The sequence below is a fragment of the Myodes glareolus genome, chromosome X (genome assembly GCF_982192425.1).
Source record: "Myodes glareolus chromosome X, mMyoGla1.1, whole genome shotgun sequence".
NCBI classification, from domain to species: Eukaryota; Metazoa; Chordata; class Mammalia; order Rodentia; family Cricetidae; genus Myodes; species Myodes glareolus.
This window is the reverse complement of record NC_142053.1, coordinates 132,366,083-132,383,801: the sequence shown is the minus strand read 5'-3', so window position 1 is coordinate 132,383,801 and position 17,719 is coordinate 132,366,083. Positions and strand designations below refer to the sequence as shown.

Genomic DNA, 17,719 nt, shown 5'->3' with positions numbered 1-17,719 from the left:
CTTAATCTCAGCTCTTGAGAAGAAGGGGCTTTAGGATCAGAACTTCAAGGCCAGCCTCAGCTACATGGAAATTCAGAAACTAGTCTATAAAGCATTTCTTGTATAGAGTTCAATTAATTGAAATGTATACATTGAAATGTACACACACACGCACACACACACACACACACACACACAATCCTGGGAACGGAAATCAGAGACTCTAATACACTGGGACAGTCACAGCTTGCAATGTCACTTTTTGTTGTTTTTTTTTTTTTTGTTTAAGAAAGGGTCTCACTGTGTAGCTTTGCCTATTCTGGAATTCACTATGTAGACCAAGTTGTCCTCAAACTCAAAGTGATCTTCGTCTCCCAAGTTCTGGGATTAACAGCTGTGCACCACCATACCCAACATACTACAATGGCTTTTTAAACCCAAATATGAACTTGCCCTCCTCATTATGTTGGAAAATCCAGGTATGGTGGCATTTATAATCCCAGCATATGGGAGGCGAAGACAGGACAGGAGGGTCTGAAGTTTAATATCATCCTCCCTTGGTTACATAGTAAGTTCAAGGTCATCCTAGACTAAGTGAGACTCTATCACTCCTGCTCCCTCCCCCCCCCACCCCATGAAAGGAGATAAAACAAGTTGTAAGGGTTTTCAGGCCTGAACGTGTCAACAGCTCTGTGTGCTGTGGGCACCATAAGCTATAAGAAGAAGAGAACCTAAAAGTTAGAGGAAGTTGGATGAGCCATCTTAAAAGGCATTTGGAGCCTGAGTTCAGGAGCCTGCAGGCATGGAGAGGCAAGAGATTTCCAGGGAGGCCTGATGATCTCCAAGTCACAGACTTTACCCACACCTGTGACCTGCTGGGCATCCCAAACTGGTGCCCTACACCTGAGACACCCCCCCCAACTGGTCTGCCCCATCCAAGAGGCAATAGAATTAGAGGGCATGAGGGTACAGCTCAATGGTACAGGATGTGCTTACCATGGACAAGGTCCTTCAGCCAATCCATATCACCAGAAGTAGAGAAAATCAAGCCTTCAAAGGTTACATAATTTCGAAAAGTCCCAACATAGTAAAAATCAATCAAGATGTTGTTTTAGAATTTATTTCTACTGTGAAGTCCTTCCTTCCAGGATGAGATTGAAAAGAAGAAGGTAATTAGGGAGCTACAGGAGGCAAGAGTAAAGGATGAGGAAGTGAGTCATGGGCTTATATGGTGTTGGCAATGTTCAATGCTGGAGATGGGTTCACTATGCCATGAAAAGGGAAAGCTGTAATGCAATGACCCTTTAGCTCCTGGAGCCTTGGACTCAATCCCAGGTCAACCTGGTGCTTTGGGGAGGAAGGAGGCCTTGTGACTATGCTCGCTCTGTGCAGCCAGCCCTGTAGGAGTGCTCCAGATGGCTTAGCTCTCACTACCACCTAGAGCAAGGCAGATCTGAACCTGTCAGAAGAAAATGGCCCAAGAGAGAGAGAGAGAGAGACAGAGACAGAGACAGAGACAGAGAGAAGAAGAAGAAAAAGGAGGAGGAGGAGGAGGAGGAGGAGGAAAAAAGAAGAAAGAAGACCTGAGCTAATTACAAACATGGTTCTACTCAGGCAAATGGAGGATGACCCAAGCCAGTCCTAGGGAGGAGGACAGGCCCTCTGGGGGCCCCTGGAGGACTTGTTTCCCTTGTGGTTTATTGCACTTCCTGTTCCCTTGCTCACTGCGGAAGTTCCTCTTCTTACCCTGCACCAGAGCTTAGCAGAAGAGGACTAGGGCAGAAGGCACCATGAGTGGTGGCCCTGTAGGAGGCAGGCCCGGGGGTCGAGGGGGACCAGCAGTACAGCAAAACATTCCTTCCAACCTCCTCCAGGACCATGAGAACCAGCGACTCTTTGAGCTGCTTGGCCGAAAATGCTGGGTGAGTTGAGGATCTCCTGGTCCTCCCAGTCTCCCTCCCTTTCCTCCTCTTCCTCTCTACCTCTTCTTCCCCCTTCTGCCTCCTCCTCTTACCCATACTTCCCTGCTCCTCCTTCTTCCCATCATCCCTCTTTTCCCTTTACCCCATCTCCTCCCCCAGAATTCACTTACCATAGTTTGTGGATCCCAGGACTATCGTGATATCTACTCACCTCCCTCCTGGCTATAACTCTTTCCCCCAAGCTCATGACAGCCTTGGGCAAGCAGGGACCAGGCCTGGTTACCCATGAACAGACTCCGCTGACCACTGCTCTCCCATCCTAGACACTGGCCACTGCAGTTGTTCAGCTGTACCTGGCACTGCCCCCTGGAGCTGAGCACTGGACCATGGAACACTGTGGGGCTGTGTGCTTCGTGAAGGACAACCCTCAGAAGTCCTACTTCATCCGCCTTTATGGTCTTCAGGTGACTCCAGGCCCTACTGAGGAAAGCTAGTTTCCAACCTGCAAAACCAGTTTTTGGCCATAGCCCCAAGCCCTTGTTCATATCAGAGCTCCAGAGCCAAAGACCAATACAGACCCCGAGTTGTGTTTTCTCATTTCAGTCGAGGTGACTGAGCTCAGAAGGTCCATATCAAGATCCTGATCTGCTCCACAAATTCCCCAGAGCACCACGTTCTATCTGAACCTCAGCCTCAAATCTCTTCTAAATCCAACATGTTGAATATGCTCAGGCCTAGACTCTTAAAATCACAATGTTGATCCCTCAACTCCTACAAATAGGCCTCAGATTTAGATTCCAGTTCTAAATCTCTCAGGTCAATGTCCACATCTAAGACTCTACCCCAATCCTCCATAGCAGACACCTAGACCCCAGACTCTGATACTGAGCTGGAGATCTCTGAATAAGACTCTAGGACACCAAATCTGGACACTACACTTCCTGATCAGCAAACAAAAGTGCCAGCATGTCCTCCACCCTGCCCTTCTATAGGCTGGTCGGCTGCTCTGGGAACAGGAGCTGTATTCACAGCTGGTCTACTTCACTCCTACCCCCTTCTTCCACACCTTTGCTGGAGATGTAAGTGACTAGCCTAGTCCTGGGCTGCAGCTGGGGTGTGGGGAGGCGATGAGAAAGTCTGGGGGTGGGGAGCGCTACAAGGTTGCTGACCCCAAGGCAAATATAGGACTGCCAAGTAGGACTGAACTTTGCGGACGAGAGTGAAGCCCAGGCCTTCCGGTCCTTGGTGCAGGAGAAGATACAAAAAAGGAATCAGAGGCAAAGTGGAGGTAAGAAGGCCTTGCTGGGGGTTGAGAAGATAGATTAGACGGAAGTGAGTACATGGCTGGGAGGCTAGAAAAGCCCCTCTCATGGATCTGGCTCTCAGTCCACCCATCTAACCACAGAAAGACGCCAGCTGCCACCACCACCAGCACCAACCAATGAAGGTGAGTCCTCTAGTTCAAATAGAGGTTATAAGGAACTACCCCAGAAACCTGTGGCAAGACTATGAGAGATCTTAATTCATTCCATTTTCCCAGAGAGAAGAGGAGGGCTCCCACCTCTGCCCCCACATCCAGGTGGAGACCATGGGGGTGAGTAATGATGCTCATGTCTCTGAAGAGATGGCGGGAAGTTAGTACATGGATGAGTAGATTTGTAAAGCGGTGGCTGGCTGGCTGGGTGGATGGGTGGCTAGATGAGCACACTGTGGAGGCGGCAGGTAGGTGAACTGATGGTAGATTATAGATAAATAGGTGAGTGGGTATTTGGGTAAGTGGGTGAATACTTACTTGTATTCAAGTAAGAAATGAATGCTCAGTGAATTAATGAATGGGTATGTAAATGGTGAATAGTGAGAAAAGAAATAAATGAGAGCTGGTGAGATGGCTCAGCACTTGGCACCGAGACCAGAGACCTGAGCTCTATCCCCAGGTCTTCAGTTTCTTTTTTTTTAAAAAAAGATTTATTTATTTATTTATTATGTTTACAACATTCCTTCCATGTATGCTTGCATGCCAGAAGGGGGCACCAGATCTCATTACAGATGGCTGTGAGCCACCATGTGGTTGCTGGGAATTGAACTCAGAACCTCTGGAAGAGCAGTCAGTGCTCTTAAATCTCTCCACCCCTTCAAGTTCTATATAAAGCTGACCTCTGACTTCCACACATGTGCCATGCATGCATACAATACACACTCATACCAAATACCCATACACACACAAAAATGAGATTAAATAATATAATATTCTACCCAGGAAAGATTAGGTGATTAAATTAATGAATAACTTAATAAGCCATTTATCCAACCAGCCAGAGAATGAACAAGCAAGTGCTTGAACGATAAGCATACATGAATCATGACTATATGATTTTGGGGATCTATCCACCTCTCCCTGGGCCTTGCTTCCCTGTCATCCATTTCCTCCATGACCATCAAACATATATAATAAATCTTCAATAGTCTTTCTAGTTCTTTTTCTTTCTTTTATTCCTCTTCCTCCTCCTCCTCCTCCTCCGTTTTTCGAGACAGGGTTTCTCTGTGTATCTCTGGCTGTTCTGGAACTTTCTCTGTAGACCAGGCTGGCCTTGAACTCAGAGAGATCTGCCTGCCTCTGCCTTCCTAAGTGCGGGAATTAAAAGTGCCACCACTGCCTGGCACTAGTTCTTGCCCCTGTGCTTTGGCTGTAGGTAAATTGATCAGTGGTTCATTCCCATTATTTTTTCCACAGGCCCATCAGGTCCACTATCTCTAGGACTTGTGACAGTCGACATTCAGAACCCTGACATCACAAGTTCACGATACCGTGGGCTCCCTGCGCCTGGCCCTGGCCCAGCTGATAAGAAACGTTCAGGGAAAAAGAAGATCAGTAAAGCTGATATTGGGGCACCAAGTGGATTCAAGTGAGAAGTTTTCCCTCTGCGAGCCCAAAGATCCCAGTGGGTGGGAGGGCACGTGAACGGGTGCACAGCTAAGCAAATGGAAGGATTGGCAGATGTGTATGGGTGGATGAATGGATAAATTAATTAATGGGCTGAAGAATGAATGGATAGGTGATTGGTTGGAGGGACAGATGAGTCAGTGGTAAGTGGGCAGGTGCATGAGGATAGAGGCAGGATATTGATATGGAGGTCGGCTCACAGACAAAGTGGATAGGGCTAGATAAATAGTTAAGTGGATGAGTACACAGTTTATAAGTAAACACAAATGTACAGGCGGTGGTGGCGCATGCCTTTAATCCCAGCACTCAGGAGGCAGACATAGGTGGATCTCTGTGAGTTCGAGGTCAGCCTGGTCTACACGAGCTAGTTCCAGGACGGGCCCCAAAGCTACAGAGAAACCTGTATTGAAAAAACAAAGAAACAAACAAAAACATCATAAGTAAACACAAATGTGAAGTAAAATGCAAAAATGAGCCAGGTGGTAGTGGAACATGCCTTTAATCCAAGCACTTGGGAGGCAGAGGCAGGTGGATCTCAGTGAGTTCGAGGCCAGCCAGGGCTGTTACACAGAGAAACCCTGTCTTGAAAAAAAAAAAACCAAAAAACCAACAGCCGGGCGGTGGTGGCACACACCTTTATTCCCAGCACTTGGGAGGCAGAGGCAGGTGGATCTCTGTGAGTTTGAGGCTAGCCTGGTCTACAAGAGCTAGTTCCAGGACGGGCTCCAAAGCTACAGAGAAACCCTGTCTCGAAAAAACAACAACAACAACAACAAAAAAAAAACAGCAACAAAAAAATCTCAGACAAGAGAGAGAGTAATGAAGGGGAAAGAGGGCAGGAGGGAAGGGCAGAAGGGAGGCAGGAAGGAAGAAAACAGTAAATACATGAGTAGATGGGTAGACAAATATGAAGAAAGAGAAAGGGGTGGGCGAATTTGTACAAGTATGTATGTGAGCAGATGGGTGGAGGGATAGAAACACTGCCAAATCAATGGCCTGATGGATGAATGTGAACTGAGGTAGACACAGGGCCAGGTGGGTGGATGGTGAAAGGACAACCAAGTGAACACATGAGCATCACAGACCGTGAACCTTTCTAAGCTTGCAAACTGTGGCTCACATTTGCTCACTTGTTCTGGCTCCTCAGACCCCTCTGGGAAGGTGAGGGCAAGAGAGCTTTGCCAAGAGAAGGGGGCTTCACTGACATCCCCTCTCCTTCCCTAGACATGTCAGCCATGTGGGCTGGGATCCCCAGAATGGATTTGACGTGAGTAGCTCAAAGCCCCTGGACCCAACTTCCTTACATTCTTCTGTAGACCAGGGCTCAGACTCCACTCCCAGACCTTCCCACAGTCTTCTCAGTCTCCTTGTCATGGATTTGGTGACAGTCTGTGCCCCTTCCTAATTACCTTTACTCTTGCAACCCTGCTCTGCCCTTTTTCCATTGGGGCAGGTGAACAACCTTGACCCGGATCTGCGAAGCCTGTTCTCCAGGGCGGGAATCAGCGAGGCCCAACTCACTGATGCAGAGACTTCCAAGCTAATCTATGACTTCATCGAGAACCAGGGTGGGATAGAGGCTGTCCGGCAGGAGATGAGGCGCCAGGGTGAGCTCCGAAATACACTCAAGTCACTCAGTTTTTTTTCATGGAGAAGAATCAAGGGTCTATTGGTTGGGATGCCTAATTTATGAATAAACAAAAAATGAACCCGAGCGGCGGTAGTACACGCCCTTGACCCCAGAACTCAGGAGGCAGAGGCAGAGGCAGGAGGATCTTTTTTTGAGTTTGAGGCCAGCCTGGTCTACAAGAGCTAGTTCCAGGACAGGCTCCAAAGCTACAGAGAAACCCTGTCTCGAAAACAAACCAAAAAAAAAAAAAAAAAAAAAAAACAAAAAAAGAAGCCGGCGCAGTGGTGGCACACACACGCCTGAGTTCAATTCTAGCTTGGTCTACACAGCGAGTGCCAGGACAGCAAGAACTATGCACAGAAACTCGGTCTTAAAGCCAAAAAGAAAAAAAAAATGTTCAGGAAACGAGTAAAAATTATTAGACTTATTATTTTTCCCCTCTGCAGAGCCACTCCCCCCACCGCCGCCGCCGTGCAGAGGAGGAGGGAGCCAACCCCTGCGACCTCCTACTGTAGGGAGTAATAAGGGTCGTTGTGGTCCACTGCCCCCTGTACCTGTGGGGGGTGCCCCATCTCCACCAACACCCCGGGGGCCACCACCCCCAGGCCGAGGGGGCCCTCCACCACCACCCCCTCCAGCCACAGGACGATCTGGACCGCCACCTCCTCCACTCCCTGGAGCTGGGGGACCACCAGTGCCACCACCACCACCACCGCCGCCACCACCTCCACCCAGTACTGGGAGTGGGCCAGCCCCTCCCCCGCTCCCACCTACTCTGGCGTCTGCGGGAGGGCCCGCACCTGGTGGGGGCCGGGGCGCACTTTTGGATCAAATTCGGCAGGGAATTCAGCTGAACAAGGTAAAGATGGGCAGGATAGCTGTTTGGGAGCCATGGTTGAGGTTGATGAGCATGCCAGGCATTGGGGATCTAGTGATAATTTGGAGATTGATGTGGTACCCTGAAAGGGACTGGAGTGTGTGAGGGAAGAAAGGAAGGAAGGGCAGGAAAAATGCTCTTCTCACAGTCCTGAATTTTCTGTGCCCCAATTTCTCGGTGCAGACCCCTGGAGCTCTAGAGAACTCGGTCCAGCAACCTCCACCTCAGAGGTCAGAGGGCCTCGTGGGTGCCCTGATGCATGTGATGCAGAAGAGGAGTAGGGTCATCCATTCCTCAGGTGAGCCCACTCTGCCAGAACTGGGACCCAGCTCCCAGGGCTAGCTAGAACTGGCCTGAAAACAGCTCCAGGTATTACTTTTTCTAAATTTTCTTTTTTTTTTTTTTTGAGACAGTGTTTCTCTGTGTAACAAGGCACTAGCTCTTGTAGACCAGGCCGGCCTCAAACTCACAGAAATCTGCCTACCTCTGCTTCCCAAGTGCTGGGATTAAAGGTGTGTGCCTCCCCCTGCCCCCGGCTCCAGGTGTCACTCTTAATGGCCACACTAGAGGCTCATGTGGTGGGATATGACTGGAAAAGTTGAAGAAGGAGGATCTTGAATTCAAGGGCAGCCTGAGTCAGGAAACCCTAAAAGTCGACAGAAGAGGCTGGGGATGTAGCTTGGTGGCAGTGCACTTGCCTAGCATGCTTAAGGCCTTAGGTTCCATGTGCAGCAATGAAAACAAAAACCAGCATTCACCCATCTGTGGATAGCAGTATTCACATGAAAGCCAGGGTGGGGCTGGTGCCATCTTCTGCCTGTTACCATCAAGTCATCAAGCAGCAGGAAGACAATTAAGTGTACCTTTGACAATAACATTAGCATATGCCAGGGTATGTCCACAGTATGAACATTAGTCACATATATTCAGTGATATTAACATTAGTTGAGTGACAAGACTTTTCCTGGGGAGACACAACATACAATGTCTACTCACCCTAGATAGGGAGCCCATGACAGACCAAAGTACAGATACCACCAAAGCCCAATGTGGTGAACCAAATGAGTTTTATTGAGGTTACTTACTGGAATAAGGGTGAAGGGTTACGTACAGGCACAGAAATGACTCAAAGACAGCAACATGATCAAAGCCCACCCCAGCATGGGGGACAAGCTCACAAAAGCTGGGAGCCTGGAGCTCACTGCACAGCCTGCAGGCAACTCAGCAAGTTGGATTATCTTTTCCAAGTGACTCAATTGGTCTAAACCTCTTCCAGGCAGCTCAGCTGGTTTCTGCTTCCAGGCAGCTGGTCTGGTCTCAGAGTCTCCTTTGAGGTTGGGTTGTCTGAGAGTGACTCATAATAGTCTTGATATTGATCATTCTAGAAGAAGGGGCCTGGTGAATCTGGTCAGTTTCAGGGACTCCTTGAAGCTATTTTTAATTGTTTATCTTCTGGCTTAAGGAGCTTCCATGCCAGATGGAATGTTTCGGTCTCCAGCTTGGTATGTGAAGATACTATTATAAAGAACTCCATCTTTGGTTAAGAGCACTGATTGCTCTTTCAGAGGACATGGGGTCAACTCCCAGCACCCAGATGGCAGCCCACAACTATCTATAACTCTAGTTCCAAGGGATCCAACAACCTCCTCTGGACTCCACAGACACCAGGCACATACTTGATGCACAAACGTACATGCAGGCCAACACTCATACATAAATAACAGAATTAAACAAATAAGAAATTTGTCTTTTCTGGGATGGTGGCTCAGCACTTGGGAAGCAGAAGCAGGCAAATTTCTGTGAGTTTGAGGCCAGCCTGGCCTACATAAGGTTCCAGGCTAGCTGAGGGCTAAGTAGACCCTATTTCAACAAACAAAACAAACAAAAAAACAAAACGAGAGGCTGGAAGGGTGATTCAGTTGGTGAAGGCACCTGCTGCCAGGCCTGATGACCTGCGTTCCACGGACACCCAGCATTTATGTAGTAGAAGCAGAGAAGCAATTCTTGCAAGTTATTCTCTGACCTCTATATTTGTACATGGGCCCACACACACAAATAAATACACAATCTAAAGAAGAGAAACCCCCTTCCATGGCAATAATATTAAATCCAATAAGTCACAGACTCACATCAACTCATTGTGTGAAAATATCATAACCTGACCATTTTTTTTGCAAAAGTATGGAATTCCTCATGAATTTTCATGTCATCATTGTACAGGGGCCATGCTAATTTTCTCTGTATGAGTCCATATGTTCTATTGGGCACTAACCTAGCCTTTCTACAATTATGTTAAGAACTAAATGTGTCACTTAAACTCTCATTAACCCAGTATGTGGTGGTAATACTAGTTTTGGCCTATTTCCAATAGATTGAGAACAGGTTAGCAATAATGTCATTAATTCTGACTTCACAATAATATTAATATTAACCTTAATATATCCACAAGACTAAAATGAATCCATTATGTGATATTTTAAGAAATCTCATCATTTGACAATATTCTGATTAGCTTTATTCAGAATCAACATTAGTATTAATTCAGTAAGAAACAATAATAAAATACCCCACTTTTGCTAATGTTTAAACCTGCCATATTAAGTAACATAGGGGTTATCATGAATATCCAGACTAACGACATATGGTGGTTGTTTGTGGCAAGGTCTCTTGTACCATAAGCTGCATACTTGATATAGAGCTCTGATCGTCCCAGGGCTGGGATAACAGCTAAACAAGTATGCACCACCACTCACAGTTTACATGGTGCTGGGAATCAAACCTACTCCTCCCCCCCGCCCCTCGGAGCTTGCTATGCCCAAGCAAGCCTGGTCTCAAATTAATGATCCTCTACTTCAACCTCCAAAGTGCTAAAGATATATACACACATCACAATGTGTAGTTCCATTAACATTTTTGTTGTTTTTAAGACAGGGTCTCAGTTGGGCAGTGGTGGTGCACATCTTTAATCCCAGCATTCAAGAGGCAGAGGCAGGAGGATCTCTGTGAGTTCGAGTTCGAGGCCAGCCTGGTCCACAAGAGCTAGTTCCAGGACAGGCTCCAAAGCTACAGAGAAACCCTGTCAAAGACAGAGTCTCACTGTTAATGTAGCCCTTGCTGTCCTGGAGCTCTTTGTGTAGACCAGGCTCGCTCGGCTCAAACTTTCAGAGATCCTGCCCCTGCCTCTTGAGTGCTGGGATTAAAGACCTGTGCCACCACACCCAGGTAAAATAAAGAACATTTATTCTTTTTTTAAAAAAAATACTGCGTGGACTTGAACTCCAGCTAGAACACCCCTTACCCAAATCCCTGTTTTACCCAAGGTATGCCTCTAGCAGAAAACTTGAGTCCCTCAGGGCTGGAGCTTTACCTCCTAGGCCAAAGGTACTTCCTTGGGGCCTTGAACGAACTTTCTTGTCCTGAGTCACACCATGAATCTTTCTTCCTGCAGATGAAGGGGAGGATCAGACCGGCGAGGATGAAGAGGATGACGAGTGGGATGACTAAGGCCACCGTGCTCCTTCCTGAAGGCCGGTCCCTCTAACTCTTCCATTACTCTGTGCCTGCTCTACCGTCCAGACCCCCGTCCACCGACTCTTAGCTTCCAGATTCAGCTGTGGCTGAGCCTCATAGCCCCTCTAAACTCAGCATCCCTTTAAACAAAAGATTTCAGTTCTCATCACTCAGGGATGAAAAAGAATACATTTTTGTGTATCCAAGTGTGCATTTGTTTGGTGTCCTAAATGTGTGATTTGGGCTTCTTTCCCCCACAGTTCCTTTTGTACACTGATCTCATTTTTATTTAGCCTTTCATTTGTATATTCGTTTATTCCTTTAAGCTTTCAGTCACTTAGCCTGTATTTCTTTTCTTTTCCCTTCCCCTTCCCTGATTTTTAAAACAGGCTTTATAATTTGGGAACTACACTAGGGGCCTCTTCGACAACAGTATGCACTTTTCCCTGCCAAGCCATTTCTCCAGCTTCATCATCCACCTTTATTTTGATTTTTGAGACAGGGTCTCTCACTGAACCTGAAGCTCACCAATCCATTTAGCCTGGCTGATTAGCAAGCCTCAGGGGACTCTCCTGCCCCTGCCTTTCCTAGTACTGGGGATAGGTGTGACCACAGAATGTGGCCCCCCTTTTTATTTAAATATTTATTTTTAAGTGTATTTTTATTTATTTATTTTTGGTTTTTGAGACAGGGTTTCTCTGTAGCTTTGGAGCCTGTCCTGGAACTAGCTCTTGAGACCAGGCCTCGAACTCACAAGATCTGCCTGCCTCTGCCTCCTGAGTGCTGGGATTAAAGGCATGTGCCACCACTGCCCGGGTTTTCTTTCTTTCTTTCAGTGTTAAATGTATTTTTAAGTTAAAATGTCATCACATCATTTCCCTCTTCCCTTCCTTCTGTCCAATCCTTCTATGTGCTTACAATCCATAGCCTCTTTTTCTTTCTTATTGTTTCCATGTCTCCTCGAAATGACAGGGAAGCTACAGTCAAGATAGCACAACGATACTATTTACCTGCCTAAACAACACCAATAGACATGCTGTTATGGGAGTACTCTCACAGGGTCCCACCTCTAGACAAAGAATTAAGAAGTTGGCTTTTTACGCTGGTGCTTGAACCAAAGTCAGGCCCTCACGTTTCTATGGGAGACACTTTACTGTTGAGCCATCTCCCCAGCCACCAGCCTGTGTTTAATTCCTTCTGCCTTTTTGTCTTAAAACAAACATTAACTACCAGGCAGTAATACAGGGGCCTGGAGATGAGAGACAAAGAACAAGAAAGTTAATTACCAGTTGTGGTCAGTACTGTGGAACGCGGAGTCGCTGATAAAAGACAACATTCCAAAGGAGCCAGCTGGGACGTCCAGTTTGGAAGAGCTGACAGGTGTGCAGGATCTGAAAGAAGACAAGGATAGATAGATAGGAGAAATGTAGGGGAAAGAGCATTCCAAGCAGGGGAGCAATCCATGCAAAAGTCCTAAGGCGAGAAGCTTACCGTGAGGATGAGCGTAGAAACGAGCGGGAAAGTCCTTTATTTATGCATTTAGTCCTCCGCACCTCCTCTATCTCCTTGCTGGGGTTATAGGTAAAAGTCACCTCGCCTAACTTTTAATTATTTTTCAGACTCATAGAATGTGAGTTGAAGCACATAATGAGCAGTTTCTCTCTCTCTCTCTCTCTCTTTCTCTCTCTCTCTCTCTCTCTCACACACACACACAAACATTATTCTCAGAGGACTACCCTCTCACCTGTAGAATTTTAACTCTGTTCAGTTGCCAGGATACACAAAGCTCAATCTTCTTTGGACTCCAGGCAAGATGCCTCCTCCTAGCCTGTGTCCTGGCCTATTCATTGACAATAGCAGGTTACCAACTGAGATCCCACTGTCCCCTACTTTGGGAATTTCTTTCCAGAAAGAAAAACAAATGTAATCCAGAACTGTCGCTAGTGTTTAAAATGATTCCCAGGGAGCAATTAGAGATATTTACCTACTGAAGCCTAGAACCTAAGTCCCTGCCTGCCGGACGCCAGCACAACCTGGATGCCGAGTCTGAGCAAAGGACGTCAGGATTAATGGAACGTGCACTCTGGATAGGGCAGAATCAAAAGCTCTTTATTCTACATCACCAAGGGGGTTTTGTACCTAACTCAGACAGGTGGGCCAACAGGATGGAGACCCCATCACTGGATCCTTGGGTGAGGGCCAAGACAATGCATACTCAGGAAGCAGGGTTGGTAATCAACTCTGCGAGTAAGGAACTTGTAAGTTTCTCAAAAACCCAGAACAAGGGCAAGAAAGGTCACCAACAGGGGAGGTGAGTAGGAAGGCCAGGACCCCATTAGGTCCCAACACCTGCCCCTTCTCATTTCTGAAATCTGGTAGATTGAAGACCTTTGTTACCTACCTGAACAGGAACAGAGGAGGAGGCAGGAAGATGGTGCTGAGGAGAAAGAAGCCTAGAAAGGTCAGAGGACTTGCTCAGAATCATTTGTTCTTGTGTGGCGCTGGACATTAAACACAGAAACCCATCCATGCTCGCCAAGTACTCGACCCCTGAACCATAAGTGCAGTTCCTCATCGTCTGTTCTTCTACTCCAAGCAAAAGAATTTTCTTGAGAGGAAAAATCCAGAAATGGCAGGTTTCTTCCATCAGCAAGATGGGTAGAAGAATGGGATGAAAGGAGGAATAAGAGAGGACTGGGAGATGGAAGAGACAAACACGTCGTGGGAGTGGTGATGGAGGAATCTGGGAGTGGGTCTGGTCACCCGTAGGAAATTTGCCCGGGAAGGGAAAAGCTCCCCCTAGCTAGAGAAGTAGCTCATCTGAGGGCTCCCTAAAGAACCTGTCCGCATCACCCATTTCCCCTCTCAGCTCCACACAAACTTAGAAATCTAGTGTTTTGGGACCCGTTTGTCTATGAAAAGACATCCCAAAGCTCAGTCTCTCAATGCCAGGGAGCCTAACTCGAGCAGGCCCAGACCTGGGGTGAGAGAATTGATCTAGGCCAGGCAGTGGTGGCGCACACCTTTAATCTCAGTACTCAGGAGGCAGAGGCAGGAGGATCTCTGTGAGTTCGAGGCCAGCCTGGTCTACAAGAGCTAGTTCCAGAACAGGCTCCAAAGCTACAGAGAAACCCTGTCTTGAAAAAAAAAAAAAAAGAATTGATCTAGGAGCTGGTAGCTCAGTGGTCCAGAGCTTATCGAGTGTACATGAAGCCTGTGTTTGATCTCAGAACAGAGAAAGAGAAACTACAGAGAGAAACAGAAGAAAAGATAAATTGAACAAGTGCATTTTTTCATCTCTGAGCATCAGTTTCCTCAGGACTTTGTTGGTTTTGTTTTTCAAGACAGGGTTTCTTTGTGTAACAACTCTGGCTGTCCTGGAACTCACTTGGTAGACCAGGTTGGCCTCAAATTCAGAGACCTGCCTGTTGCTGCCTCCCAAGTGCTGGGATTAAAGGTGTGTGCCGCCACCACCCTGCTATCCTCAGTTTTTATTTTATTTTATTTTATTTTATTTTTTTCTTCCCCTTCCCCAATTCTCAGTTTCTAAAATGAAGATAAAACATGCTTTCTGACTGGAACTATGAGAAGAATCAACGACACGAAGCAGTCAAAGAACTTGGTGCTTGTAGATATCAATAAATAATAGTTGTTTAGTATCATAGTTGTGCTGTATCAGTACCGGATTTTGTTGACTTGCCATTGGTTAATTAATGTGCCATTATTTTATGTATCACTAAGAAAAAGAGATAAAAAAAACTGTTGCCATTTCAAACATGACCCACCAGGACTTGAATATGTAGGCTGATTTCATAAATGATTACAAAAAACAATCAAATTCTTCTTGAGTTCTCTTACCGGTGTTGTCATTTCTAATATTGCGTTGTTCTATTTGTATGTTCTCATGTGGAAACTCATTACACTGTGCTCCACATCAACACCCCTGGACATATGTTATATTCCAATATGAGATTTGGATTCAAGTAGGTCTGACCTATGTACCTTGCAATGAGCAAGACAATATACACAGCAGGTCAACAGGTCAGCAGGTGCTGTTAGTGCAGAATAAACAAACAGCTGTAGCTGCGAGTAGTGACAGCAGATGACCTTTTTTTTTTTTTTTTGGTTGGTTTTTCGAGACAAGAGTTTCTCTGTAAAACAACCCCAGTTGTCCTGAAACTCCCTCTGTAGACCAGGTTGGTCTCGAACTCATGGAGATCTACTGGTGCTGAGATTAAAGGTGTGCACCAGCACTGCCCGGGCCCTTCTTTTTTTTAAAAAAAAAAATATTTATTTATTTTTATTTTATGTGCATTGGTTTGTGTGAGGATGCTTGATTCCCCTGGAACTGGAGTTACAGACAGGTCTGAGCCACCATGTGGATGCAGGGAATTGAACCCAGTTCCTCTGGAAGAGGAACCTCTGAGCCATATCTGCTGCTCCCAGATGATCCTTCTTTTGAGTTCTCCTAAAATAGTAGTTTACTGGAAACCTGCATTTTCCAGATGAGCAGGCGATGACCATGACTACGACCTCTACTGCTCTAGCTGCCCACTGACTTTAACCACAGGACATGGTAGCACCAGGAGATGCCCTACAGGCTCTCTTGCGCTCTGGATATAATCTTTCCCTCTTTTTGTCTTCCTTCCTTCCTTCCGTCTTTCTTTCCTTCTTTTTGTTTTTTTTTTCTTTTCTCACCACTATACAAACAAGGATCGTTTTGTTTTCGAGTCAGGGTATCTTTATATAATAGCCCTGGCTGCCGTGGAACTCACTCTGTAGACCAGGCTGACCTCAAACTCATAGAGATCCGGTTGCCTCTGCATCTGCTCCCCGAGTGCTGGGATTAAAGATTTGCTCCACCACTGCCCAGCACTCTGGGAATAATCTTTCTTACCTCCATTGTGGAGAAGCAATCCAGTTTTCCCTTCGTAATCTAGATCAATCACCCCGCCTAACACTGCTATTCTTTTCTTAGCCTGTTGACTTAAGGGCGTCGAAGTGGCCAGCAGGAAGTCTGAGATTTCAGTTCCGTGGAATGTTCTTGTGACTCCCAGCAGGAGTGCTCTCCTTTCTGGAACCAACACTTTTAGACCAGAGGGAGAATAGCTGTCTGCGGATGATGGCAGAGTCTTGCTCCAAAAGCCCAAAGGTCTCTTTTGTGATTCAGCTATAGGGACCTGCCAGAGACCCCTAACAGCATCCTTATCTGCCACTGATACCTCAAGTCCCAGGTCTGCTGGATCATATGGCCCAGTGGTAGAGCAGCCTGCACAGCCGCCTGGACCTGTTGAAGAGCTAGCTTCTCCTGCAGCCTTCTGAGTTACTTAGTATATGGGCCAGATTAACACACCCAACTGAGAATCCAAATAGGTCCACTAAACATTGTACTTCCTTCTTGGTGGTGGGGGGAGCCAGGTCAATAACTTATCCTTCACCTTAGAAGGACTATCTCTGCATGCCCCATACTGCTGCGCTCGTAAGACTTTCACCGAGATAGAAGGTCCTCAAATTTTGGTTGGATTTATTTCCCAACCTCTCTCTGGAGTACATATGTGTTACCAAGGGGTCCAAAGTTGTCGTTGCCTCCTGCTCACTTGGTCCAATCAACACAATGTCATCAATATAGTGCACCAATGTGATACTTTGGGGAAGAGACAGGGGATCAAGATCCCTTCGATCTGCCAGGCGGTGGTGGCACACACCTTTAATCCCAGCACTCAGGAGGCAGAGGCAGGCAGATCTTTGTGAGTTCGAGGCCAGCCTGGTCTACAAGGGCTAGTTCCAGGGCAGGCTCCAAAGCTACAGAGAAACCTTGTCTCGAAAAACCAAAAAAAATTCGGACTTACCTCCTGGGTTGTGTGGATGGATGAGTAAAACAAAACAAAAAAACAAGTTGTGCGGATGGATGAGTAAAACAAAACAAAACAAAAAAACGAAAAACAAAAAAAGGAAAAACAAAACAAAACAAAGTCCCTTCAATCTAAGTTATGACACAGGGCCGAGGAGTTAATATAGCCTTGAGGTAAAACCGTCAAGGTGTACTGCTGGCCTTGCCAATGGGAAGCAGATGGCCTCTGGTGGTCCTTATGAACACATACAAGAAAAGGACATGCTTGATGAATAGCTGCGTACCATGTACCAGGACATGTGTTAATCTGCTCAGGTAAGGACGCCACATCTGGTACAGCAGCTGCAATTGGAGTCACTACCCGATTGAGTTCTCAACAATCAATGGTCATTCTCCACAATTCAACTGTCATTCTCCACGATCCATCTGTCTTCTGCACTGGCCGGGTAGGAGAGTTAAAGGTAGATGTGGTGAGAACACCCCCCCCCCCCCCCGCGTCTTTCAAGTCCTTGACGGTGGCACTGATCTCTGCAGTTCCTCCGGGGATGCGACACTGTTTTTGATTCACTGTTTTCCCTGGCAGAGGCAATTCTGATAGCTTCCATACCTTTCCTTTCCTTTCCTTTCCTTTCCTTTCCTTTCCTTTCCTTTCCTTTCCTTTCCTTTCCTTTCCTTTCCATATCTTTCCTTTCTAACCATAATGTCCCTCACTCCACAGGTTAGGGAACTAATATGAGAATTCTTTCTGCTTCTAAGAGGATCTATCCCAATTCTACATTCTGGGACTGGGGAAATAACTACAGGATGAGTTTTGGGACCCACTGGACCTACTGTGCATTGGACTTCAGCCAAAACTCCATTAATCACCTGGCCTCCATAAACCCATACTTTAACTGGAGGTCTACAGTGATTCTTGGGGTGTCCTGAAATCTGTGTTAATTCTGAACTAGTATCTAACAGATCCTAGAAAGTCTGTTTCCTGTCAGGTGGTAGTAGTCCATACCTTTAA

The 17,719-nt window shown here is 46.5% G+C and overlaps 1 protein-coding gene and 1 non-coding gene across 2 annotated transcripts; one reads left to right on the top strand and one right to left on the bottom strand.

Moving 5' to 3' along the window:
- Nucleotides 1-1,711: 1,711 nt before the first annotated feature.
- On the top strand, nucleotides 1,712-11,065 carry Was (WASP actin nucleation promoting factor). The gene is made up of 12 exons (XM_048461509.3): nucleotides 1,712-1,901; nucleotides 2,225-2,365; nucleotides 2,894-2,980; nucleotides 3,087-3,189; nucleotides 3,307-3,348; nucleotides 3,442-3,495; nucleotides 4,633-4,804; nucleotides 6,067-6,109; nucleotides 6,296-6,449; nucleotides 6,919-7,331; nucleotides 7,533-7,647; nucleotides 10,798-11,065. The coding sequence occupies exons 1-12, from the start codon at nucleotides 1,770-1,772 to the stop codon at nucleotides 10,851-10,853; spliced, it is 1,512 nt and encodes a 503-aa protein (XP_048317466.1). The 5' UTR covers nucleotides 1,712-1,769; the 3' UTR covers nucleotides 10,854-11,065.
- Nucleotides 9,525-9,627, bottom strand: LOC125418011 (U6 spliceosomal RNA). The gene has a single exon (XR_007237297.1). It is a non-coding gene; the product is annotated as a U6 spliceosomal RNA (small nuclear RNA).
- Nucleotides 11,066-17,719: the final 6,654 nt, after the last annotated feature.

Coding starts and splice junctions, on each gene's coding strand:
- Was (XM_048461509.3), top strand. CDS start 1,770: ATGAGTGGTGGCCCTGTAGGAGGCAGGCCCGGGGGTCGAGGGGGACCA. Junction 1,902..2,224: donor TGCTTGGCCGAAAATGCTGG/GTGAGTTGAGGA, acceptor CTCCCATCCTAG/ACACTGGCCACTGCAGTTGT. Junction 6,110..6,295: donor ATCCCCAGAATGGATTTGAC/GTGAGTAGCTCA, acceptor CCATTGGGGCAG/GTGAACAACCTTGACCCGGA.